This window comes from Apis florea, unplaced genomic scaffold, assembly GCF_048593485.1.
Source record: "Apis florea isolate Af1SG1 unplaced genomic scaffold, ASM4859348v1 contig_3170_pilon, whole genome shotgun sequence".
NCBI lineage: Eukaryota > Metazoa > Arthropoda > Insecta > Hymenoptera > Apidae > Apis > Apis florea.
In genome coordinates this window covers 7,609,112-7,636,915 of record NW_028256714.1, presented here as the reverse complement: position 1 = coordinate 7,636,915, position 27,804 = coordinate 7,609,112, and the positions used below count along the sequence as shown (strand labels likewise).

The window sequence follows — 27,804 nt, the reverse complement described above, 5'->3', positions numbered from 1 at the left end:
TTCCATAGAAAAATACAAATCAACTTAAAGTCATTTAAAATATAATACTGAAAAAACTCATTTTTATTATAAAGCAAAAATCATCATAACAATCATCTTAAAAAGAATCCTTAAAGAACCAATATATTATAAAAAATGTGAAAGAATCAATAAAGAAAAACTTAAAATATATAAACTAACTAAATATACTCAAAAAAATATAAAAATATCAATTTTGAATTTAATAATATTATAATACAATAGTAAAAAAATTAACGATATTAAATATTTATTAAAAATTTAATATTGAAAAATAATATATGAATTGCAAAACTTAGAAAAAATTCGATAGAATTGACTATCAATTCATATCAACAAAACTTTATGCAAATTAATGAAAAAAATTATGTAAATAGAGATTTGAAAAATAAATAATCCCTGTTATCAAAATAGTTTCAGATCCCTTCATTCTATAATGGATCCATTAATAAATATATGTATCAATAAATTCATTAATAAACAATATATGACATTAGTAAATATGGACTTTAAAAAAACATATATGATATACAGAAAAAGAATTATAAATATGCTAAAAAGTTAAACATTTGAAAATTTTCAAAAACAAAATGCATAAAAATGAGAATAAATTTCTCTTTGGAATCCAATTGGAATTACCTATTGAAAAGAGTTTTATAAGACTCTGTATTAAATGCTATTTTTAATATCAATAAACAAGGTCCCATGAATAATAATAAATCCATTTAAAAAACCTAGAAAAAATTCGATTGCAAAAAATAGATTGCAAATGATTTAACAATTTTATATATGAGAAAGAATTCAAAAATATATCTTACATCGAACATTCTAATAAACTGCAAACACAGAATCAAGTTTGAAATTTTTAAAAAGAAAAAATTATATACTTAATATATATAATCTCTTCCAGAAAACAAAAACCATGAAATACCACCAAAATCCTATTTCAATTTGGAATTTGAACAATTGAATCATATAAAATCTTAGGCGTGGGATAACTTATATAATATTATTATGAAACTTATATGATATTTCCATATTATGCATCTCAGAAAGGAATATCTATATAAGGAAAAGATATCTAAATATATTAAAAATAGTGAAAAACAGATAACAAAATATTAATATAGATCTATCGTCAAAATATAGATTATGGATCAATAATCTAAAAAATTAGATTCAATGCATAACATAAATCATTAAAAATTATAATAGGAAAATTATTTCAATTCTATTTTTAAGATTCTATTTAAAAAATAAATAAATAAATTCTATCTAAAAAAAATAATAATATAAGAAAAATTTAACAACAATCAGATAATAAAAATAGCTATGACTCAAGAATATATATAGAATAAAAATATATATAGAAGAATATTTAAACATCTTCGCCAATTATAGTATCAGTATATTTTACAGAAAAATTCAATCAGATTATTTCAGAATAAATCAAATAAACCAAATGCAAATCAATATACAAATTAAATTTAAAATTATGATTCTAAGAAAATTTCAAATGAGAATCGAAATAGACAAGTCTGACACTAAATCCGAAAATCAACATTACTTAACTTTCAAAACTTATCAATAATTATAGATATCGTCGAGAATCACAAGAATTTTATACATATCTACACAAATGATTTAAAATCTATTATCAGGCACATCAATTCTGTCATTATTTAACAATAGTCAAAAATCAAATTAAATGAAACATCAATTATTTCAGTTGAATTATACACAATATTAATTATATATAAATCATATATAAATCATATATCAATTACACATCAATCAAATCTTTCAAATTATATTCAAAATTTTAATAATAAGCAAATTATTATATTCACTAATTCAAAAAGTGCAATAAATAATGTTATGCCATATTATGATAATATATGGTATACAGTATCCAAGTTCATAATATTCACAAATTATAAAAATATATTACAGAATAATTTCAGAAAAAAAAAAATTAAAATTATATGAATTTCTGTATGGATTATATGTAGAAATAATTGGAACCGAAAATGTTTAGCAAATCGCTGGAAAATTCCACTAAGAAAATATTTTCAATAACTGAAATCATATATATAATACAATCAATTGAATTTGATACACTAAAATAATTAAAAAGAAATTAATAATAAATTTACAATGAAAAACGTATTTAATAATAATATTACAAATATAGACTATTTTAAAAATTACAAAACATATATCAAACAATTCAAAAAAAGTATATAATTATGTGGCAATCAGCTATATTCAAATAGAATATTCTAAAATCACTTATATCATAGATCACGCATATCGTATCTTTAATCAAGAAATCAACTTCAAAATATGAAGAATATAAAATTATTCGATTGTAAAATCTATTGAAAAAAAATAATTAAATATTTTAACAAAATATTATAAAATAAAATATTTTTTAAAATAATAATTAAAAATAATTTTAATAATCTAACAATTGATACGATTTATAATAAAAAAATAAATAAATAAATTTTTAATAAAATAGATAAAAGTACATGGATTAAATTCAAATTTAAAAAAAAATATTATAAGCTCGATATTCAGCAAATTCTTTCTACGAAATAAAAACAAAAATTTTAATAATAAAATTATAAATCATTATATTCTTCTATTTCGTGACTTCACAATTAAAACCGAATATCCATTACATACATTATTCATTTTAATCGTATCGCAGACATAATAAGAAGGTGAAGGCGAAACCAAGAGGATTGTTTCTTCGAAGCTAAGTAAAATGGAAACAATGCTTGCCTCCAGACAATGCTACGTTATAGGGCGAACACTTCGACATAAGAACGATGTTCGTCGTAGTCATTGTTTCATAAACTTTCCAAGTCAAGGCTAACTGTTACAATTGATTTCTCAATCGAAGATACGATTCCTTCGTCTGAAAGGAAGTTTTTTAAAGCCTTTCGTACAAAGAGAATTCGTGTGCTCTGAGATTTGAAAAAAAATTAAAAAATTAAGTCCAGTTGAAATACTTGACAAACGATATTCTATAGATATTAAGAAAGATATGTATGTATGCATATGTACAATGGGTAACGAAAGTATTTGAAAGCTTACATTTACAATTTTTGATGAACGAAATATATATGTTAAAGGAACTTGTTTAAGACAATGAGAGGTATGTAGTAGGAGGGAAATCTCAAAATTATATCAGCAAAATTTGAAAATGATTCATCAATTTGTGCAGTATAATACATTTATTATAAACACGCATTAATAGATTACAAAAGTATTCGAATGCTTCATATATGCAGTATTATTTAACATTAATATTTTGTTGAACCACCTTTGGTCTCAATTAATGTTCCATACTATAAACTAGTAATTTCGTAAAATTACAATCGATGGAATTCCATATTTCTATAATTTTTTCTTTAAGCATCTGCTTTGAAAATATTCGAAATTTATTTAATTTTTTGCCTATTTCAATACATAAATTTTTGATAGGATTTATATCTGGACTCTGTGATAAAGTATTTAACATATGAGGTATATTGTATACAATCTATTTTTTCACGATCTACATTATATTTAGGATCGTTGTTTTGTTAAAAGTAGAAGTCGTCCAATAATGCCAATTTATGAACACTATCTTTGAGATTGTTCTTTATAATATCTAAATATTTGTATTTATCGAGTATTTCATCAATAAATATTAAATTTCCTATACCATTAATTGCCATGCAGTCCTATGACTGAACCATTGTGTTTTACTATCAAGCATATATTTTGAATGTCCACTTCTGTATTTGATCTTTTCCATAATTTCGCCCATCCAAGTTAAAAATATTAAACTTAGATTTATTAAAAAATATTTTTTCCCAAAAAGCATTATCTTTTGTTATAAATACTTTTACAAAAGTTAATCTCTTCTTTTGATTTTGCTTATTAATGTACGACTTTCTTCTTGTTATTATTATTTCGTAAAACTTGTCGACATAATCGGGGATGAACATCTTTGTCAAACATTTCTGATATCATACTTAAAAGTGTAGGTGTAGATATAATAGGATTTTTTTTTATTTCACGAATAATAACTTTTTCCTCTCTTTCAATTAATTTTCTTCGTACAACTGAACGAGCTTTATTTATAATTGTTTCTTCATTTTTTTATTTTTTTATGATGTAATGTATTGTAAATATACTTCTGTTTACGATTTTTGCTATCATTATATGATTTTTCATCCTTATGCAACCGAAGAATAGTTTTTTATTCACACTTTTCTATTTTGTATTCATTTTGAATATTTTACTGCGGAGTTTTATTTTAGTGTTAATGGAACGATAGCTTGACATCAACTGAACGTGAAAATGCTCTCGCTTAATATCTGTGTTTATATTTCTGGCTAAAGTGTATAAGAACGTATCAGCGTTCGAGTACTTTTGTAACGTACTAACGGTGCGTGTTTATAATAAATGTTATATCTACTACACAAATTGGTGAATCATTTTCAAATTTTGCTGATATAATCTTGAGATTTCTCTCTTACTATATATCTCTTATTATTTTAAACAAGTTTCTTTAACATATATATTTCGTTCATCAAAAATTGTAAATATAAGTGTTCGAATATTTTCGTTACCCACTATGTGTATTATAATGAATATTTTCAGTAGTCAAATAAAGAATATCACGAATAAAAAAATGAAAAATAAATGAAATATATACATTAAAAAAAATATTCTCTTAAATGTATATTTCTTTCTTAATATTCGCACAATTATGTTTGTATAATTTCACATATTATTCTCCAATAATGATACAAATTTATTATTCATGATAATTTGAAAACAAAAGAGTAGGATTAAACATAAGCTTTATCATAAGACTAAAATATAGTGCAATAAATTTACCACAGCAACAAGTGTATGAAGAAAGTAGAAAAAAATTGCTGATAATCTACGATAATAACGTGTACGATTATATATTCGTTTTATCGAGATTATCTTTTTTAAAAATATGTTTTTTCACGAAAACAAATCAAAATAAATATATATGAAGAATGATTATGTGAAAAAATCATATAAAAAAGATATTTAAACATAAATTAATTTTATCACTTTTTAAAGAGATATAATTCTAAAATCTAGAAATATTGTTTGAAAATATTATTTTTCTTTAATTTCTATTCATTTTATTTCTATCAATTTTATTTTTACTAATGTTATAAAAATAAAATCTATATATTTATTTTATTTTGTTTTGAAAAACAAAGAAAACTAAAAAAATAATCTAAAGATAAATTCCAAATCCTGTTTATGCATTTTTTGAATTTAAGGAAAATTACGTGATTCTGATACAATAAATCAAATATTAATCAATACATGATTTGAAGACGCATGAAGTTCTTTCACGAGAACTTAATTCTATCTAATCGATAAAATATTGCGCTTGATTTATATTTTCGATACTTTTTTGTTGTCATTGAAATAATCATCTAGATTTGATCAAACATGTTATGTATGAAAAATATCTTGAAAAACATTCTTTATTCTTATCTTACTTCATTTCCTCTTTTTTTTACTTTTTCAAATTATCTATTTGGAATATGCGTTTCAAAGTCAAAAGATAAAAAAAGAATTTATCACGAAACATCAATATAGACATAGATTTTCTCCAGCCATCATAAAATATGTACTAGCAAATTTTCTCCAAAGTTATATTTTTTTATTCACAATCGTTTGATCACTTCATTAAAAATAAAGATCATTTCTTTCATTTCTTTTTTAAATTAAATTACATTTTATTCCTTATTCTCTGTACTATCAAGTTCTTTCTCTCACAAAGATAAATTTTTTTAATGGTTGAATCAAAAGAGAAAAATTAAGTTTCAATCTCATTGTATACAATAATTGAAGTATTCAATAAAAGCAAAAATAAATAAAAATGTGTGTAAGAGATAGTTATCGTAATGAAGATAAAAGTAATAATATAAATTTATAACAAAAAATGTGATAAATATTATGATTTTTACTTTTAATATCTTTTTATTTGATGATTTTATTATAGTTTCTCAATATTATTAAAAATTTAATGTTATATAAAACTTATTTAAATCAAATTTATATAAAATGTTTAATAATTTTGCATAAATTTCAATAAACATATACATTTCAATAAATGTAATATATTTTGTTTAAAATCATTCCTAGCTGAGTCAATCCTCTGCACATAAATTAAGATAATAATTTTATAGTTCAACATCCAACACGAAACACGAAACACACGAAACACACATTGAATATCTCCATTGTAGTCAGATTTATTTATATAAAAATTGTATTATATACAAATTATTATTCATTTAATTATTTTTAAACATATTATTTTTATATATTTATTATTATTTAAACATATTATTTTATACATTATATTCGAATTCTTTTTTTGAAGATATAAATATATTTGAAGATATTAATGATTTTGATGTATGATTAATGAATTTTAATGTAAATTAAATATTCATAATTGAAATAATTTGTGAATGTTTATGTTTACATAAATAATAATATTATAATTCATATTTGTGATAAATGAAATATCATTAATAAGTCAAAATTTTTAAAAATAAATATTATAATTATAATCTTTTGCAGATAATTGTAGAAATGATTTCATTCCTACTATATCAACAAAAATATAGATAATAATCCTAGATTGCATAATTTCAAAAAGAAATAAATTACCATTCTGAATATATGTAAATATTTTTATATAGAAAAGTATTTATTGCCATGTTTAACAAATGGATTTTTATTTCATTCGAAAAAAAAAACGTTGTATAATTCCGTAACATAATACGATATTTGATTGATAATATTTTATTAACAATTTATAGGCGAAATTTTAATTATTAAAAACTTTAATTAAATTACCATTTTGATTTGTATTTAATCATTTACAAACTTTATGAAAATAATTATATGCGTACCACATTATACACGATATTCTATTTCATTTGTGTTTTACAATGTTCATCATCTCATTCTATCTTTCATCTCATTTTATAACTCTATGTACATTCCACGGAATTACTTTCATCTCCGTAGCAATTCTCATATCCTTTCTCAGTCTTTCACATTTTCATTCTGCATCGTTCCTCATGCTACTAACATCATTAAAATACATTTTATGATCGTTCAAATACATATATTTTTATTTTTCTCAAATTCCATTTATCATGCAGATTATAAATATATTATTTATATTATCTTTAAAATTATGATATTAAAGTAAGAATTTGACCATTAATTTATAATTTTCAATTGCATTGTGATATTTCGAAATATACATATGTATAAAAATTATCTTATACATGTATAAGAATCAGATAAATCAATAATAGAGAAAATATTCCGTTATAAAAATAAAAAAGTCAAAATCGAAGCGTATTGTTACAATATTAATATTTAATTTAAAAGTAAATGGTAAATGTAATTATCACTCGCAATATTGATTAATATCTTGAGATAAATCTGGCACATATGGAGAATTGATTCATTTGCAAATATTTGCGTCCAAGCTTAAAATTCAGTCGAGATGATTAATGTTTGAAACTTGTTTGCACAAAGATTGAAATACAATTTATTGAAGAAAGGAAATGCAACTTATTTGCTATTGTTATGAAAAATATAAAAAAATCAATAGATTAACAGAAGTTTTTCGTAAGTTAGATTGAATAATAATAAAAATATCTCATTAATTTATCAAAAAATACAATAATATTCAATAACAATAATATTATTAAAATATATTTACATATCAATTTTTTTTTTTTGAATCGATTTTTTAAAGATAGATTTTAGCAATAATTTACGAATAAATTTTTTCCCTTAGTATAATTCTCTTACATTTTTCCAAATTCTTAATAGCAGAATCATGATTCAGATATAACAACGACAGTCATTTCACATTGCAATGAACCATAGAAGCTGTTACAAAGATTTTAATTTCCACGCACTATGATGCAAGAGCCCATCATTGGAAACCAACGCGATTATTGATTCTTTTTTAGATTATTCTTTCTTAGATTACATTTTTATCAAGATTAATTATTGGAGAGAGAACCAAGGTAATTTTTCCAAAATCATAATTAGAATTTAAATAGAATTCAGATCAGATCACAGTTAGAATCGAGAGTTTAGAGCTTCAGAACTGCATTTAGTCGCCACGAAAATCAGTCAGATCATAATCAGAATTTAATCAACTGCAAATAATAGAGTCAACCAATTTAATCAAAGCTTATTACACAATCCTACGACTAATTCTTTGAGCAATAATATTCAGTTGAGGCATTTCTTTATTTGTAATATTCAAAATTATACTTAGTTGGATTTTAACAGTATATAAATTTGTATTCACTTAATCGCAATAGATATATCGTTGGCAATGAAAACACATGATCAAATAACCACTGCAATTACTTTAAATCAAATGAATAGATACATTTTCATGATGAGCAACTATCAAATATATAGGATATTAATTATTAGTAAAACTTTTTCGAAAATTGATTTTAGAAACAAAAATGAACACAAATTTATATATAAAAATATTGATTGAGGTTTATTTATTTTAATTTAAGTTAGTTATATGAAATATAAGTTTATGTTATATGAAATAAAATAAGTATAAAATGAAATGTGATGTAATATCAATAGATTATTAGAACTAAATTAAATTTCTTATAACTTAAAAAACAAGTTCTAATTTTTACATATTTTTACATATTTATCTTTGTTCGTGAGCATTTATTGCTTGCGAGATTTATAAACAGTTTATTCGAAGAAATTCCTCGTATGGAAATCCTTTTCTATTATTATCGCCGACAAATTTATTAAGCCTAAACAAAAAATGATGTCTGAGAAGATTGCCATTTTTGAGAAGAGTTTAGTCGGCACTTATAATTGCATATTTTTTTAACATTTCAGCCTGGCTAGAGGAAAACCCGATCCGAAAATGACATTCTCCAGACACGATTGATTTAACAGCAATCAATATCATTTTAATTCGAGGAATTTTTCTCTAATTTGGGGATATCGCGAGTCAGACAGTGACGATATTATTGATTATATGTATTTATTATTATATCGTGCCTCACCGAGAAACTGTGATCCTCCCAATTGAACTGGGAAGAGATTTTCTGAAAGCAGAAGTCTCACATGAAAGAGAATCTCATTATGAACAGATCGTACTCTAACCATAAGACACGATTATTTACTATGACATTTATTATGAGAGACTCAATTTATAGACACGCGTCTGCATTTGTAATCACATTAGTACAATCCATTCATCGTGAAGAAAATACATCATAGTTACAAGAACAAGCTTCTTTACATATCTCAGTCGAAAGAGCATTATACATGCACTTAACAATCCACCATCTATCGTTACAATACTATTGTTGCGGTCACGAATAGTTTTCATGTTCATTTCGAGAATCGAGAATATTTCATATTCCTTTGTCATATTGAAATATTGAAAAAAATATTTTTTATAATTTTCTGTATAGCAAATACTTGCTAAAGCAATTATGATATTAATTTCTATAATAATTTATAAATTATAAATTATAATTTGTATTTATAAATTATAATTCTATATTTGGTTATAGAAATGTCCGGCCATGCATTCAAAACAATATTCGATATCAAATCTTGACAAATAAATATGCTTGCTACTTACAATTTTATATTGTAAAAATTTTATATTTTTAGATACATTTTCTCTATAATGATATATTTTAATTGTTATAAAAAAAATATAATAACGATATAGTATAGTAATATGTAATGATAAAATATGATGAAAAATAGTATATTAAAAACTAAATATAAAATACTTAAAAGTTCATATACTTATATTTTTGATATACTAACTTATAGAATATTATTTTTAAATTATTATTTTTAAGATATCAATTTTAATTATATGCACAGTGTCAAGCGTAAATAAAAAAATAGTTATTTTTTAAAAATATTTATTTCTTATTAATAAAAAAATAGAATTTAAATAATGTCATTAATATATCATACAAAAATTTAATATTATTAAATTAAATCTATATCTTTATTAGGATAATTTAAAATTCATAGTATAAATAAAGTCAAGAAGATTCTATGACTGAAATTAAAACGAAAATCAAAAATAATAAAATTGGAAAATTTCGTTTTCAAATAAAGCAAATTTGAAAATATAAGAGAAATTAACAAATTTCCCATAGGATATGAATGAACTAGATAAAAGATTATTCCAAATATTACAATAAAAAAAAAAAGTTACAATAAAATTTAAAAAGTTTTCAAGAAAATCGAATTTGAAAATTCATCTATTATACAATTATATATGTTCAATTTCAATTTTCTCAAAAACAAAAAATTAATAAAATTTTATTCTATATTTTCTGCTTATTTTCACATATGCATTACTTATCAATATCTCATTCGTATTCAATCAAATAATTTCACTATTTGAAAAATTTTCAAATTTGATTTAATTAAAAACGAAGTAATATAAAAAAAATTCATATGAAAAAATTTTATTTTATATTTTGTTTTTTTAAACAAAATATATTTCTTATACAACTTCTTGACATCTTGAATCTTTTTGAGAATCTTCTCAAATTTATTTAATTTACTTTAAATTGTGAGCTTTCTATAATATGAAATTAAAATATACTTTTGTATTTTTTTATTTTTGTATATATATATATATATATATATATTATATTTATTTATATATTATTATATATATTTATATATCATTATATATATTTATTATATATATTATTAATATATTATTAATATATATATATATATATTTATTTATATTTATTTATTTATATATATATAATATTTATTTTATACCAGATTTAAGTTAAACATTTTTGCTACATATATTTTTATCATTATATGCATAATAGAAATTGAAAAAATGAATCTCATATTTAAATGAAATAAATAATTTTTTAATATTTCACTATCTTATATTTAAATATTATATTTTTTTATTAAAAATAATATTTACAAAATCACAAAAGTAATAATTCATAAAAAAGCAAATCAAGTTAAATAAAAAGGAAACATAAAAATATTTCAAACTTGAAATATAATAAATATGTATGAAAACTTTTACGTTTATATTTTTCAAACTATTTTCACTTTGATACTGAATTAGAGATTAATTTATTCTTCGATCTCGAATACTTAAAGCAAAAAATGTTAAAATATACATGTATAATGAAACAAGTTGTTATTTTAATATTCCATTCTTTGAAATGCGAATTTGCTATTATGTCAAGGAGCGGTAAAAAGTCTCATAGTTATTATCACAGATTAAATCAAGTTAAATAATTATTGGATTTTAAGAATATTATTTTACAAACTTGATTATTTCATTATTGTCAACCAAAACAGAATTATAAATTATATGGAAATTCCGTAAATAAAAAAACTTCTATATTATCTTCTATATTTTAATTTACTTTTGTATTAACTAATATATTTCAATTTATTGAAAAAAATTTTTAAAATTATTGTTGAATTTAAATCAAATATTTAAATTTTTTGTTACACATATAATATGAATATTTAACTCAAATTTTCATTAAAATTTGATGTTTTTAGCAATACGATGAAAACAATATTATATTTTGACAAAATAATAAAAAAATTTTTCATAAATTATATTTTATTAAATATGAAATTAAACGATTTATAATTTTTTTTCAACATGGAAAAACTGCACAAAGCATTTTGAAAATATTTAATTATCGAGTTATTATCAAAAAAATTTATAGATGAATTTATATATTAATTTAATATTTTATATACGATTTCCAATAATTAAAGAAATTATTATCATTTATTTTTCTATAGGTTAGGAATTAAAATAAATATTTATCTTTGATAAAAGAAAATGAATATTTTTTTAGGAGTATAATTTTATAATACAGTTAAAATTGTTTAATAAATATAATATTGAATAAACTAAAAAATCAAATAAAAATATATAGAATTTATATAAATATCAGTAATAAATATCATTGCAATATTATTAGCTATTACTAATTAGATTATAAATTTATTTAGTTTTTTAAAATTTTAAATTGATATGTAACAATTATTACATTTTTTATTATCATAATAAATAATGATTCTCAATTTTTAATTAACAATGAATTCCTTTTTATTTTGTATATAATCACATAATAGATGTATTCTAATCAATTCACATTCGAAATTCCAATGTCGCGACATGTCGTATCGAACAAGTTCAATCAATAGAAAACAAGCGATATGTAAAACGGTCACATAAAATAAATCATATCAATTAATTTAACATATGAAATAGGGTACGCCTTTTTTGCAAATCATATTAATTTTACGACAGAAATAAGTTATAAAACACTTACATAATGCTAATGTTTCAACAAAAGAAAATATTCAAATGAATACACTTATTGTATTTGCAATTCTTTTTGCTAATGCGGCAATCTAGAGATATTATAAATAAAGCATTAAAATACAATATTCCATCTGTTAAAATATTTTATAAAAGTTTATTCTAAGATTATATTTATTGTTTTATTATAGTTATAAAAATATATATTAATTTATAGATTATTTTTAGGATACAAATCATGAATAGAATATTGATATATGAATATGTTAAATATAATTATATATTCTAAGATTTTTTAACATATAAATGCAAATTTTTTTATTTATTTTGTCAACCAATCAAATGTCGTTAATCAAAATATATAAGAAAAAACGGTTTATGTAACAAATAATTTAATAATTTAATAATATTTTTAATTTTTTTCTTTTTTCATTAAAAGTTTGTAAAAAATAATAAATTCTAAAAAATACTAATTAAAATATAAAATAAAATTTTTGTTACATTATCATCGTATATTATGTAATACTCAGTTAAATATTATTAATTCTTTTCATTATTCTTACCTTTATATAAGCATAGAAAAGTTAATAGAAAATTAATAATTAACTATGAAAATTTAATATTAAAATTTATTGAATACTTTAATTCTTGAAATTTATTAAAATTTGTTAAGTTAAATTATTTACTATACGACATGGGCCACTGATCACTAATTAATTACAACATGAGATATATAAGAATTCAATTTATTTAACGACTTAATTATCTAATTTTCTAATTAGACTTAATTTTTTACAAAAAAAATTGTGATTTTAATTATTTATTTTTGATTTTTTATAATGTAGAAATTTTTTGCTTTAAATTAGCATTCATAACTGTTTATTTCATAATATAAAAAAATTAAAATCAAATATATTAAAATTTTATAAAACTTTGATTAATTTGTTTCTTAGTATAATGAAAATGAATAAATTATATTATTTTGATTGATATTTTGAGCAAATATTTTTTGTAATTTGAAAAAAAGATTATCACAATATTTTTAATTGTTTAATTACATCTAAACAAAGATTTATTAGTAATTAAAAAAATTATTATTTGTTTGGTAATCGAAAAAAATATGATAATTAGATTGTTAATCTATATACAAGTTAAATATGAATATTAATCGTTCAGGGTTTTCTATCAGTATTCTTTAGATTTATTTTTATTGAAGAAAAAAAATAACAACGATACTTTAAATTGGACAAAGAAGATAAAAGAAAAGTATTAGTATTCGAAGAAAGACAAAGAGATCAAATTATCAATAAAAAGCAAGCAAAAAAAATGGATATTATGTTAAAGCATAAAATAAGAAAACATATTGCATCAAAAAAAGAAAAAAGATCATATTATATCAATATCTTAGTTTCATGTAATAAAAAAAAAAAAATCTTATTCTAAAATATATTTAATCTATTTAAAATATATTTGCTTTAGAACGAAGAGATAATAGCATACAATTTTCTTCTTCAAAATAGCAAGAGAGAAAAAGTATCTATCAAAGAATATCTAAAAAAATGTAAAAATATATAATGCAAAAATATAACAAAATTTTGATTATCTAACAATTTTCTATCATAACCAATTTCGATAATTTTTAAATATATTGTCAAAATTAATATTTTGAATATGTTATAAAGAACAAGATTTTTAACATCTTTTTTCAATTGCAGTTTGATTTTATGTTCTGAAATATTCAAAGAATGTTAAATAGTATAAAATAAAATAGTATAAAAATAGTATATTTTTATATGTGTTTATACGTGTGCATTTATAACAATATATAAATATACATATGTTTTTTATCATTCGATATTTTTATAGTTGTTAGTTTAAATTAAATAATTAAACTAAATAATTAAATAATTAAAATAAAATTTTTAATCTTTTAATTACAATAGACATAATTAGACATAAATAAGACATAAATAAATTTTTTTATTGTGCCATCTTAATTTAATCTAATCAAAAGAAATTCATAAAACATAAAACAAATTTCATTTTAAATTACCTTTTATTAAATTTTTATTATTTAAATTAGATTAAAATATGAGATGAGATAAAATTTAATATATCGATAGACTTTTGTGAGAATCTTAAAAGTTTGCCTTAAAAGAAACTATAAGCAGATAATATCTGTATTTAATATAATATATATAATAATAGATTATATATATTTATACGGTAATTTATTTTAACAAAATATCAGATAAAATCAATGTTTGAAGTTTCAATATTTTTTCGTTCTTTTGAAATAATTATTTCTTAACATTTACAAAATAAGATGCCAAAATTTTAAATTATAAAATTTTTAGTTTAGTTTTTAGTGCTTTATTGTGAACAAATATTATTGTAAAAAATAGTTCCAAATAAATTTATATCCAAAATTAAAAAAATATTAAAACTTTTGAGAATTGATTTCACTCTCTCAAAAAAATTTTCTGTCGACAAAAAAATTATTCTATGCATATCATTAAGCTTTATATACATATAAATTTTCAATAAAATCAATATTTTCGGATTTTCATATAATATATAAATATTTTTGTAATTGATTATATATTATATATGACAAACTTACTACTATTGTAATTTAGTTTTAATTTGTGATATATATATATATATATATAATATGAATATTATTGAATATTGAATGTATATTATTAAAATTCAAAAACAAAACATTAGATTATAATGTAGGAATAATTGAAACAATTATTTTTATTAATAGTAAATTTTCTATTACAAATTTTGCATTATATTGAAAAATGTTTTAAATATATAATGGCATTATTTTTGCATTTATTTTATTGGAAAAGTTTTAGGTATTCATTTGTTATATGGCGGATTTAGTGAGTATAGAACATAATGGTCACTAAGGATTCAAAAAAATTATCAATTGAAATATTAAATTGTTGTATATGAAATGATTTTGTAAATCCGTAAAATCATTCAAAAAATGATATATATATTTTAATTATATATTAAAAAGAAAAGTAAAAATTTAATATTTTTTGTGTATCTTTTTTTTCTTCATTAAATCTATCATTGTTATTCTATATTATTACATATAAGAAGTATGTATATTTATAAATATAATATAAAAACTAAAAAATTTTTATTTTTCGTTTTATATATATATATCTACTGTAATTCATCATTAATGATCGTTGATCAAAAAATTTAATTGATTTTATTTTTTTAACTTTCAAATTATCTTTTCTCGAATAACTATCATAAATATTCTATTCGAGAAAGTAACAACTTCTCTAATCCTAACTTAATGTAACTTCTCGGTTTCAATTATCGCTTCACTAACCAGTAGACTTCTGTATTACATCTTATTTCAAGAAAATGAAACGCAATAGACAATTTTTAGATTTTATATTCATTATAAAATATATTGCACATTTTATTAAAAATAAATTTTCAAACTATGTTCATAAATTTTTATATAAAGTTTTGTAATTTTATTACTTTAATTAATTGCTTAAATTTCATTCATGCATTCTTATTTTATATTGATAACAAATATTGCAATGAGATTGCAATTAGATGCCAAAATATTAAGATTAATATAAAATATAAAATATAATATGTAAAATTTTTTAACGCTTATATAATCAAACATTATTTTTTACTATGTCTTTTTAATAATTCAATTTCATACATCTTGAAATGACATTAAAAATTGTTAATAATAATTATCTATGAAATTAAAATATTTTAATTTATTATTTCTATAATATATTTTTAGTTTTTAAGCTTAATATTATTTTACTAATAAAAAAATTAAATAATAAAATTTAAAAATTATTATTCTTAATATGTAGTATTATAATTTCATTAATAAATTTTTCTGTTTATGTATTTAAATTTATTTAAACTTGAAACTACCGTTATTAACGAAAAATATTTTCATTCAATCATATATTAAAATATACATATTATTAAATAAATATTAACAAATGTTTTATGAAATTAATATACTAATATACTATAATATATAATTTATTCTATTCCTATAATATTTAAATCGTTTAAAATATAATTTATGTTAAAAAATTTATTTTCATTAATTATTAAACATGTTCGAAATTACTATTTCATCATACTTTTTACATTTTCGTTAATTATTCATAAGAAAAATATATTTAATAAAATATTGCAAGATGAGCAATATTTTCCACATAGATAAGTTTCATACTATACAAAAACTACAACTGAAAGCAATAATATATATATATATTCTCTTACCTGTTTATCTGGCTCTTTGCCTTTGGCGGTAATGAGACGATCGCAGTAGCAACCCTCTAACAAAATAACGCCGCTGGGCCTCGAACAGGTTTCGTTTTCATAATAGAATAGTAAGTTCTGTAATATAAATATCTATATGTTCGAATGTATAGTATATTATAGTATATCATTATGTCTATAGAAAAGTATAAATGTTATTTTATATTTCGTTTTTTTTTTTACATTAAAATAAATATCATATAAACATCATATAAAAATAAAAAAAATAAAATATTTCATTTATTTTTAAATAAGAAATTAACAAAATATTCTACATTATAATCAAAATATTGAATATTATTATTCATATATAAATATATAATTTATAATTCTATTTTTGAAAGTTACGAAATAAAATAAATTTATATTTATGAATTAAAAATGAATTTTTTTTAGATGTATTTTCTTAAATCTTATATTGATTGATTTAAAAACATACATAACTTTTATAATACGTACAATGACTTTATAAAATATTAGCATATTTTCAAAGAATAACTTTTTTTAAAATTTGACTTAATAACTTTAATTATTTTGAAAAGTTAGAAAATATTATATAAAAAAAATTTTGCAAAGATTGCAATTTATCAAAACTGCGAAAATAATAGTGAAATCATTTTTTTCAACTTTTTTATCTCAATTTTTAATTTTAAATTATGAAAATTTAAAAAATACATTTTGATTTGAATTTATATCAGTTATATATATGCTAAAAATATCATTGAAATCGATTGTTATAAACAAAAGATTAAAAATAGTAAAAATTGCAATTTTTCACGATTTTTGGTTAAAAAATTTTAAATTCACAATTTTAATATTTTTGCATTTTTCGATACTTGTTATTTGTTTCTGCATTAATCGATTTTAATGAAATTTTCAGTACAATATATAATTAACATAAATATTCAGAATGTATTTTTTAAATTTTCATTGCAGACTCAGTTGTAAAAAAAATTGTAAAGAATTATTACAAGATTCTCAAGATACGTTTTTTATTTTAATTTTATTATTTTGAAACAATTCAAATCCAAGTTAAATCCAATTTTAAAAAGTTATCATGTTTTAAAGTATGTTTTTAAATATTTTTTAGAATCATTGTAAGTAATTTTCCGAAGGTACTTCCGCGCACAATTGCAGAACAATTCTATTGGAGTGGAGATGCTCTCTTTTTGATAGCGTGTCAAATTAGTTCACGATACTCATGCTTATTGCTCGCTTCACTCCGTTATAAGTTCTACCGATCAATTTTTCGTTCAATAACCATGTGTTATTTAAATTTTACCCTTTTGTTCTACTTTTGTAGTATTTCAACGCATTAAAAAACTTCGAGTATCGAACTGAATTCTCAAATAAGAATGAAAGGTTACAAAATTCCATTTGGATTTATTGTTGTAATAAAAATACAACTATATCAATAAAAATACAAAATTGTTAATATTTTAAAATCAATTCGTTCTCTATGGAAAAAAATTATGTAATAAAAATAACGAATATTATCAAATAAAAGATGAAAACTATCTCATAGATAAAACGAGAACATGACCCCTTTTCATGAACAACTTTCCAAAAGATTGCAAGTTAATCAAAGCTTCACATAAACTTTTCACTGTAAAACTTGATAATGTTTTCAAGAAACTCTTGGAAAAGTTACTGAAATAGAGCTTTCGATTCCTTTTTTAAAACAAATAAAAAAGAATTTTTGATAGTGCGAGCAAAAAATTTACTGATTAAAATTTAATGATTTTATGCAAAAAATTTCTAATAAAGTAAACATAATCTGTTGTAATGAACAAGTAACTGTTATAAAACTACAATTATTTCTTTATTATAAAAATAATGAAGAGTTTCATTTAATAAAAACAAATATATATATATTTCTTTAAATGCTAACCAATTTGATATACAATAATTCAATTGTTTATTTTGTTTCTATATACAATTAAATTAGTTTGAAATTAAAAAAGAATATAAAAGAAAATTGATTGTTTTAATAAATATTAAGTGAATTTTTATAATAATGAGAATAAGCAATGAATTGATTTAATAAAGGGTTAAACAAATTTTAATTTTTTATACGAATTGTAGAAATAACAAATTTGCACGAAATGAAATATAAAGCTGAAAATTTTGTTATCATGCGAAACTATTAATTGAAAATCTTTATGTATTATAAGTACACGTGCATACAAATTTACTACAACAAATTTTTTATTTAAAAAACTGATTTCTAAAAAACGAAAAAAAAATAGTTTTTGTTTTAAAAATTCGGAATTTAAAAATTCGAATTAATTAACATAAAAATGATATAAGATATCATTTACCTGATATAAAACGAACCAACGTAATTGCCACTTGGTTGAATCAGCAGTTCGTTTGTGCAAATATCCACTCAATGAGTGATCGTAATTGGCTTTCTCTGAGAGCATCACAAGCTGCGAGTCGTTTACTCTCACTGCAACATGTAATGAATATCACACGTCAAATGATATGTAACCGAATTCACAATTTGTACATTCAAATCCAATGTTTTTGGATTCAGTATGTACATTTCCAATCTGTTTAGTTATCACTATTGTTCTCCTCTGATGAATTTATTCACCATGTTATAGTAATAGATTTAACAATAATTGAACATTGATTGAAAAAATATTTTTCCTTTTTATTATTTTCTCTATATCTAATTTTTTATTTTATAATGATTATTGATCGAATGCTTGATTATTATTTATTTTGATTAAAAATTAATCAAAACAACTATTTCAGATTCAGTATAAAAATTATGCAACTATTATTTAACAGTATTTTTATACTTTTTTGTTTTATTATTTTTTATTTTAAATAGAATAAAAATTGATAAACATAATAAACATGTTTATGTTCTATCTTCTTACTGATTTTAATGAAAATCTTGTTGTTAAAAATATTTTTTTCTATTTAATTATTTTTTTAATTATTTTCTATTTATTTTCTATTTAACCATATTTCATTTTTTTGATTTCGAGTTACGATTTCCATAAAAATATTTTTCATATTAATGTTATTATCTTTTATTTTTTCAAAGTTATTGGAAACCGTTTTTTTTTTATTATATTTTTCGTTATTTATATATCTATGTAAATATTTAAAAAAATTTTATTCAAAGAAACATATTCAAAAAGTGAAGTCTAACTAACAATAGTTAAACAAAGTATTAATATATTCAACTTTAGAAAATTGATTTCAGAAACCAGAATAAATATAAAAATTGATATATATATTAATAGTAAATTTTAAAAATTTTTGAAATTAAGAAATTAAGATTATTTTCTCAATTATTTCTTAAATTTACTATTATTTGAAATAAAGAATATAATATCCATTGAAATATCAAATAGTATTGTCATTAATTATTTGAAATAATTCTTTTTAAATTATTATTTAAAATAAAATTCACTCAAATCTGTTTTATATATTTTATATGATATTCTATATATCGGAAATAATTGCTCACAATGATGTTCTTAGCAACATATTTCAAATTCATTAAAAACTGGTTTATTAAAAGTAAACTATAACTTTTTTTAAATATGCATAACTTTAAATAATTTATAATATATAATAATATTGCATTCATATTTTATCTATAGAATAGTAGATTTCTGTGCAAAACTTTGAGATTTTTTAATTTTTCTTTCAAATATTCTTTGTAAAAAAATTCGTGAAATTTATTCTATGCCATAATCAAAAGTTGGTAACATTATTCAGAAAATTATTCAATAATCAGTAAATGTATATGAATTTATTATGAATCTATCATTATATAATTTGAACTAGATCTATCACTCATGCGTCATATTCTGTGAATATTCTTACAATAAATTAACACATCATGTATGTAATACGTATATTGTAACAAGATCGTATTAACGTTGGATATTAGATCAGAAACGATAATGTCCCAGAGATTATCAGATTGTGAGTTTCATATGACATATAGATTGGTTCAAACACGTCCAATAATTTAGTCGAATGGCGAATAATTTAATATGAAATTGTGGATTATTTCAAATAAGTTTTTAAAATCCAATTATCTCTAAGGATAAGACTCCTATACCTATCTAAAAGGAATGATTTCAATGAAATTATTTGAAATGTGTTGTCAAATTCAACATTTTGAACAATTTTTTTCTATACATATTATCGTTGATAAGTCTTAATTTCTCAAAAAACTATATTGTAGAGAAAGAAGTTTTGATATATTTTAACCAAAATATAGAATAATCATAATCATAATTCGAAAAGAAGGTAGACTTGAGTTAAGGTAGAAAGACTTTCTCACCGATTCTCAGTGATAGAGATTTAATCTATGATTAGATTAAATTAAATTTTTAGATAGATAAATTAGTTTTCCAAATTATTGCTCAATTATACTCAATAATTCAATAAAAGTGAAGTTTATATTTCCTTAGATTTCCAAAAAATCTAAATGCAATTAATTTTATAATTAATTTTAATTAGATTAAATTTAATTTAACTGTAATTATTAATTATTATCTTACTATAATTATGATTGCAATTTATATAAGATTTTATTTTTAAACATTCGATGTAAATGTAATATAAGGATTATAATTTACTTTTTGCAATAATTTTGAATCGTAATTTTGAAATCTATACTTTGAACAAAATATATATTATTCTTCCTTTTACATATTCAAAATTTCGAAAAATTGGAATTGAGACTTTTCTTTGTAAATAATATAGGCAGAAAAATAAAATACATAGGCAAAATTTATTATAGAAATATCGATAACTTTTTTATGAATATTTCAAAAATTAGAATTGAACGATATTATAAAAAAAAGTTGTAGAATCATGGCTTCGATAAAATATCTCGAGATTATCGAAATCAATAAAAAATATTCTTTCATAAATAATTATTAAACGATTTTAATTCAATACTCAAATCTATTTCGTTATTTTTCTGTAAATTTTTTGAGTATTAAAAATAAAATCTTCCATTAGTAAAATATAATAATAAATCAATAAACTTATGCAGACGCATTTCTTTATTATTAAATCTATTTTCTTTCTCTCAATTACAAAGCTTAAATAAAATTTTTCATAATTTTTTATAATTGTTCGGATATTTTTCTGTGTAATGTATATTATATATAATATACTTATACCAATAGTACTTTTACATTTAGTATACTTATACTATTTATATAATAAGTAATTACTTACCATTCGAATAAATTATTGAATAAGTAAAGTATAATATATAGTATATGGATATTATATATATATATGATATGTAACTCTTTCTATTTCTGTTTCTGTGTGGTTATGTGGCACTGTATAATGCTTTAATGGAAATATAAATTTTTTACTTCAATGATAATTAATTTCGATCTTGTATAAAATAAAATTTTTATCTTTAAAAATTCAAAAAAATTTTATTATTTAAAAATTAAAATTTTTAATAATAATTAAAATTAATATTAGATGAAATTATTATTTCACAAAATAATGTGGTGAATTAATTGTATCGAATTTTCAATTTCCAGTTCTAATTTAATTTACATTTGATCAGAATGTGTAAAGATTAAATATTCTAATTAAGCAATTTAACTAATTTATTCAATTTATTAATAACAAATAATGGACTAAAGCGTTTATTTTTTATATATAATTCAATTATATAAAACTTATTGGATTTTAGTTTACACAATTTTTCTTCATTATTCTTCTGATTAATAACCTTAAAAAATAATAAAAACAACTTCCGAAAAATATCTCAAAACAGTTCCTAAATAGGTAAATATTCAATTTACGATCTCATTAATATGAAGTTAAAGAACTTTTAAGGCAAATATGTTCTCGATTCAAATCTGAAAAGCTGAGGGATTTGTTACAGTTCAACTTCAACTTATGCTATTACGATATAAGTTAAGTGAAAGTTTGTCCGTGTGACTCAGCAATTAGATGTGATTTAAACTAAAACTATCCATCATTCCAAGCAACATTTGGCGATGCTATTAATAAATATATTTCTTCATTTGTTGCCATAATTTTCACATTTCTATAAATTATTTTATTTAAACCAGCAAATAATATAGTAAAAAGCACATAATAATATAGTGAATCTATATTCGAAGAAAAATTTCCGATATTTTAAATTGTATTTTAAATATTTTCATAAAAAGAAATCATACAATAATCAGCTTGAATTTATTTTAAAATATAAAACTCCTACTTTCACAATCTTGTCTTAATTTTGTTTTTTATTTTTTTGATATCTTGTAACAAATAGAAATATAAAGATATTTTTTTTCAAAAATTTAAAAAATTCAATCGATTATAAAAATATTGAAAAATTCTTTTCATTACTGAATTCACAATAAATTTGAAAATTGAATACTTTTTATAATACTAAAAGACTTAAAACTTATTATATATTTATTTTTTCGCTAAATTACATTTAAAATAATAAGAATTTAATGTTTTTTGAATTTTCGTCTAATTCTAATATTTAAAATTCAGTAATTTAATAAATATAATCATACAACAATTTTTAGAAGATTATTATAAAAAAAAAGACTTCAATTTTTAAATCTATTATGGATTTAGTTTTAAAAAAATTTGTTCAATGTTTTTACAACCCATTGAATTTTTCAAATTGTTGAGAAGAAAAGTATTTTATTTTTTTATTTGTTACATGATGTAACATAATATAAAAACATTTAAAAAACAAATTCAGAAATATATAAAATAGAAATTTCACACTTTAAAGAAAATTCAAATTAATTTGTACAATTTTTTTATAAAATTATAACAATTTAAAATATCGACAATTTTTCATCAAGAAATAAATTCATTTTTCATTAAATATTTTATTTATCAAGTTGTTTTAGATGTTATTTCATGAAAGTCAAGAAATTATGTTTATCTCAAAAAAATAAAAATGATGGTTGTAAGTCAAGTTCTTTTCATAATAATTTTTATTTTGTTGATTTCAAATATCTGTCAAATGATTCATATATACATTCGATGTTAAAAATTTATTCTGAATAAATCTTCCAATTTAATCTCTGTGTTGTATTAAATTGATATTAAACTATAGTATACTATAGTATATTGAACTTTTTTTAATGCAAAAAATATTCAAAAATTAAAAATATTTACACAAATATTTTTAACAAATTTTCATTCAATAATACTGAAATATTTTTTATTTATATCCTCTTTTATTTGATTAAAAATGGCGAGATTCGAATTATTTATTGAATATTTCTATTCTTTTTAAATATATATATATATATATATATATATATATATATATATATATATATATATATATATACAAATTCTAATCGCATCATTATGAGCAAAATGATTTTTTTTATTTAATTTTCTTTTTTCTCCATATTCGTAAATATTTTACAATAAAATAAAAATACTTTTCAAAGATATAACATTAAATGATTAATATAAATTGAGTTAGAAGTAATGAAGACTTCATTCACAACTTACCAGTTCTTTGCATCTTTGGGCTGAGCATGATCACAGGTCGTTGGCAAAGGACGCTTCCTTTTGACGATCCTCGCAATAAATATTGATTGTCCAGAATACCTTGTATAGGATGTAATGGCGTAGAAAATAGTACCGTACTGTCGTGATGTTGTGCACGGACGTTTATCGTGACTTAAGTATCTTAGGAACTCCAATTTCTTGAGCCTTTTCAACTAATATATATCCTAAAAAAAAGAAGAAAGAAAAAAGTTGTTCAGCTTTTTGAATTATGAATAATTTATAACAAGTTATTATTATTATTTTTAAAATATCGTGTACATATACTAAATAATTTGTAAACCAGAAAACAGCCATCTTTTGTATGAAATTACAAAAAAGAAGAAAATAATGATAGAAAAATTATAAATAGAAGAAAAATTTACATAATTTAATGAAATATATCTTTCCATGATATAAATTTTATGAGTATATCGACAATTTTTCCTTTATCAATTTTTTATTATTCTAAATAAAATAAAATTAGAAGTCACAATTATATAAATAAAATATTATATATATTATACAATTTAATATATCTAAAATACAATATAAAATATAATAAGTATTCTTTATAAATACTCTTAAATTTCAAATATTGTATAAAATATAAGATTTACAAAATAACTTAATCGCGATTTTTTATGCACTTCCGATAATATGATAAAACAATGTTTCAAAAAAAAATTTTTTTTTCTTTCTTTTCGATAAAAAATCTTAAGTTTTTTAAATATATATTTTATATTTGATCCTATAGTGTTATAACTGAATCAATGATGTACTATACTATGATCTTAAAATAACTTGAATGAAAATTACCATATTTTTTCATAATCTTATTAATGGTCGCTTCGCAATTACGAAATATTCTACAACACAATTATTTTATTTGTATAATGCCATGGAGAAGATTTCTCACGAGTTTCAATTTTTATTCAAATAAAATTTATTATTCCTACCCTTTGATAAATAATATTCAAATTCGCAAGATATCTCATCCGTGGTGACATAATATTATATTGTACAATATTTCATTCATGAAGTAATTAATGGAATTTATAAATAGAGAAGTTAATATATAGATATAGCAGCAATACGAATGAAAGCATATGAATTTTCTTTAAAATGTGCTAATATCATAAAATTGTTTTTTTATAACATTTTATTTATAACTACATATTTTCTGTTTCTTTTTCCTTTATAAAAACTTGAATGAAAACTTTTTTATAAATTCTTAGATATTCTTGTTATAAAAATATTTTTGGGATGATGTTTCTTTGCAGGTTTACAGTGAATTTTTTTAGCATTCACCAAATATAAGGACATAAAAAATATATTAATCTTTTCTATTCTTTGAAAAACATTTTTTGAGAATAATTATTAATTAATACAATGTTTATGTAATTTTCCGATTGAAAGCTGACTAACTTTTAATTATTCGAAATAAGAGGGTTTTCTGATTTTTAATAACTTTTGAATATATTATAGAAGACAAGATTTTAAACAATCTTTTTTTTTTGCACATTACTATCGCTCACTTCTTAATTTTTAAGATATTTTTATAAAAAAGGATTGATACTATTTATATAGAATTTCTCTTATGTATATATTCAATTGGTTACAAATGCAACTATCACTTATTTATTATTTCTAAAATATATTCAAAAATATATCACAGTGGACGATGTTGAAAATGTATGAATATTAACTATTTAATGTATAAAAACTTATTTACTTATGGATTGTGATAAACTTAAAATGTTTCAAATACAACATCGAACTTGGACATTCTTTCGGATCTGCGAAATGCAAAAATAAAATATAGAACTTTTGAGCGACCGAAATTATAATGCATGAAATTATGAAGAATGAATATCAGTATCATTCTTAATATTTTTTGAAATTATAATGACCAAAGTTATAATGAATATCAGCATCATTCTTGATATTTTTTGAAATTACAATGACCAAAGTTATAATGAATATCAGTATCATTCTTGGTACTTTTCGTTGTAATTTCGGTCGTTCAAGGGTTGTTTTATTTTATTTTATTTTTTCGAAAAATCCATAGAATGTTCAAACTCCTGTTAAATATATATTTTATTTAAGATATTTTAGCTCACCATGATTTATGAGGAAATAGATTTTCTATTAGTTTATCCGTTATGTATCTTAGTTAACGAGTTACCTGCTGCCGCTATATATTTACATTAACAGAAGATAAAGCGGTCACATACTGATGTATTGTGACAGTATATACATAAGAAAAATTCTATATAATAATAGTAGCAATAATTTTTTTTTACAAATATCTTGAAAATTAAATGAACAATATGCAAAAGAAAAACTGTTCAAAATTTTTTCTTATGTAACATATTTAAAAATCATCAAAATCATCTCATCGAATAAGAATCTATCAATAATTATCTTTTTTAATATATTAATAATATGATGTTGAATAAATTTACAATTTATATATATATATATAATACTATATTATAATACATATATGTCTATATATATTTTATTGTCGATTATATATATATATTATAATTATAATATAAAAAACCATACATATAATTAATGTATCTATGTTGTTTGTTATCCATTTATAATTATAATTAAATTTTTATTTTAATAAACTCTTCATTATTATCTATTATAAATTCATGTCGCAATTTCTGATTTAAATATTTATGCATAATAATAGTACAAATAATAATATATTATTATTATTAATATATTATTATTATATATATTATTATACTTTACTATATTATTATATTATTATACTATATTATACTTTATTTCATGAAATTTTCAGCTGTTTAATATTTATTAATAATAATATTATTATAATTTTTTGTTATTATCAATTCGTATTAATTTTTTTATTTTTTAAATTTTATTATGATTGATATTATTATACAGTATTAATTAAATGTATAAATTAAAAAATTCTATCTTTTTGTATCAAATATTTACATTTATTCATTTTTATTATATTAATTTTATTCATTTATTCAAGCCATAAATAATTAATATATTTAAAAAAAAGTTGATTTTAAAATTTAAAAATTATATATATAATAATTATTATATAAAATATATTATATATAAATTATATATATAATAATTATATATATAAAATAATTATTTTAATTGTACTTTAATGCTTTTAATCATTGAAATCAATTATATTTTAAAAGAATATGTCAGATCATCAATTCAAAAAGCAGTCATTTTTATAATAAAATAAATTATTCAAGTAAAGAAATTTATTTTAAAGTTCATCAACTATTTGTCAAAAAGCTCAATAAACATCATGAATTTCTTCTTGTTAATTTTTAATATTATATAACATATAGAATTAATGAAATGCTAGTACATATTTACGGATTAATAGATTTTGGATTAATTGATTGTTGGAATATTTATTTGTC

At 19.8% G+C, this 27,804-nt stretch overlaps 1 protein-coding gene across 1 annotated transcript in view; it reads right to left on the bottom strand.

Annotated features, from left to right (window-relative positions):
- LOC100866609 (ras-specific guanine nucleotide-releasing factor 1) overlaps positions 1 to 27,804 on the bottom strand; it is a 135,741-nt gene that overhangs the window by 104,550 nt on the left and 3,387 nt on the right. Inside the window, exons 2-4 of the mRNA XM_086910168.1 lie at positions 24,326 to 24,549; positions 19,132 to 19,262; positions 16,772 to 16,888 (exon numbers count right to left, since the gene is read on the bottom strand). Of these exons, the coding sequence (XP_086766294.1) occupies positions 16,772 to 16,888; positions 19,132 to 19,262; positions 24,326 to 24,353 (276 nt within the window). The 5' untranslated portion in view covers positions 24,354 to 24,549. The remainder of the gene's footprint in view (positions 1 to 16,771; positions 16,889 to 19,131; positions 19,263 to 24,325; positions 24,550 to 27,804) is intronic.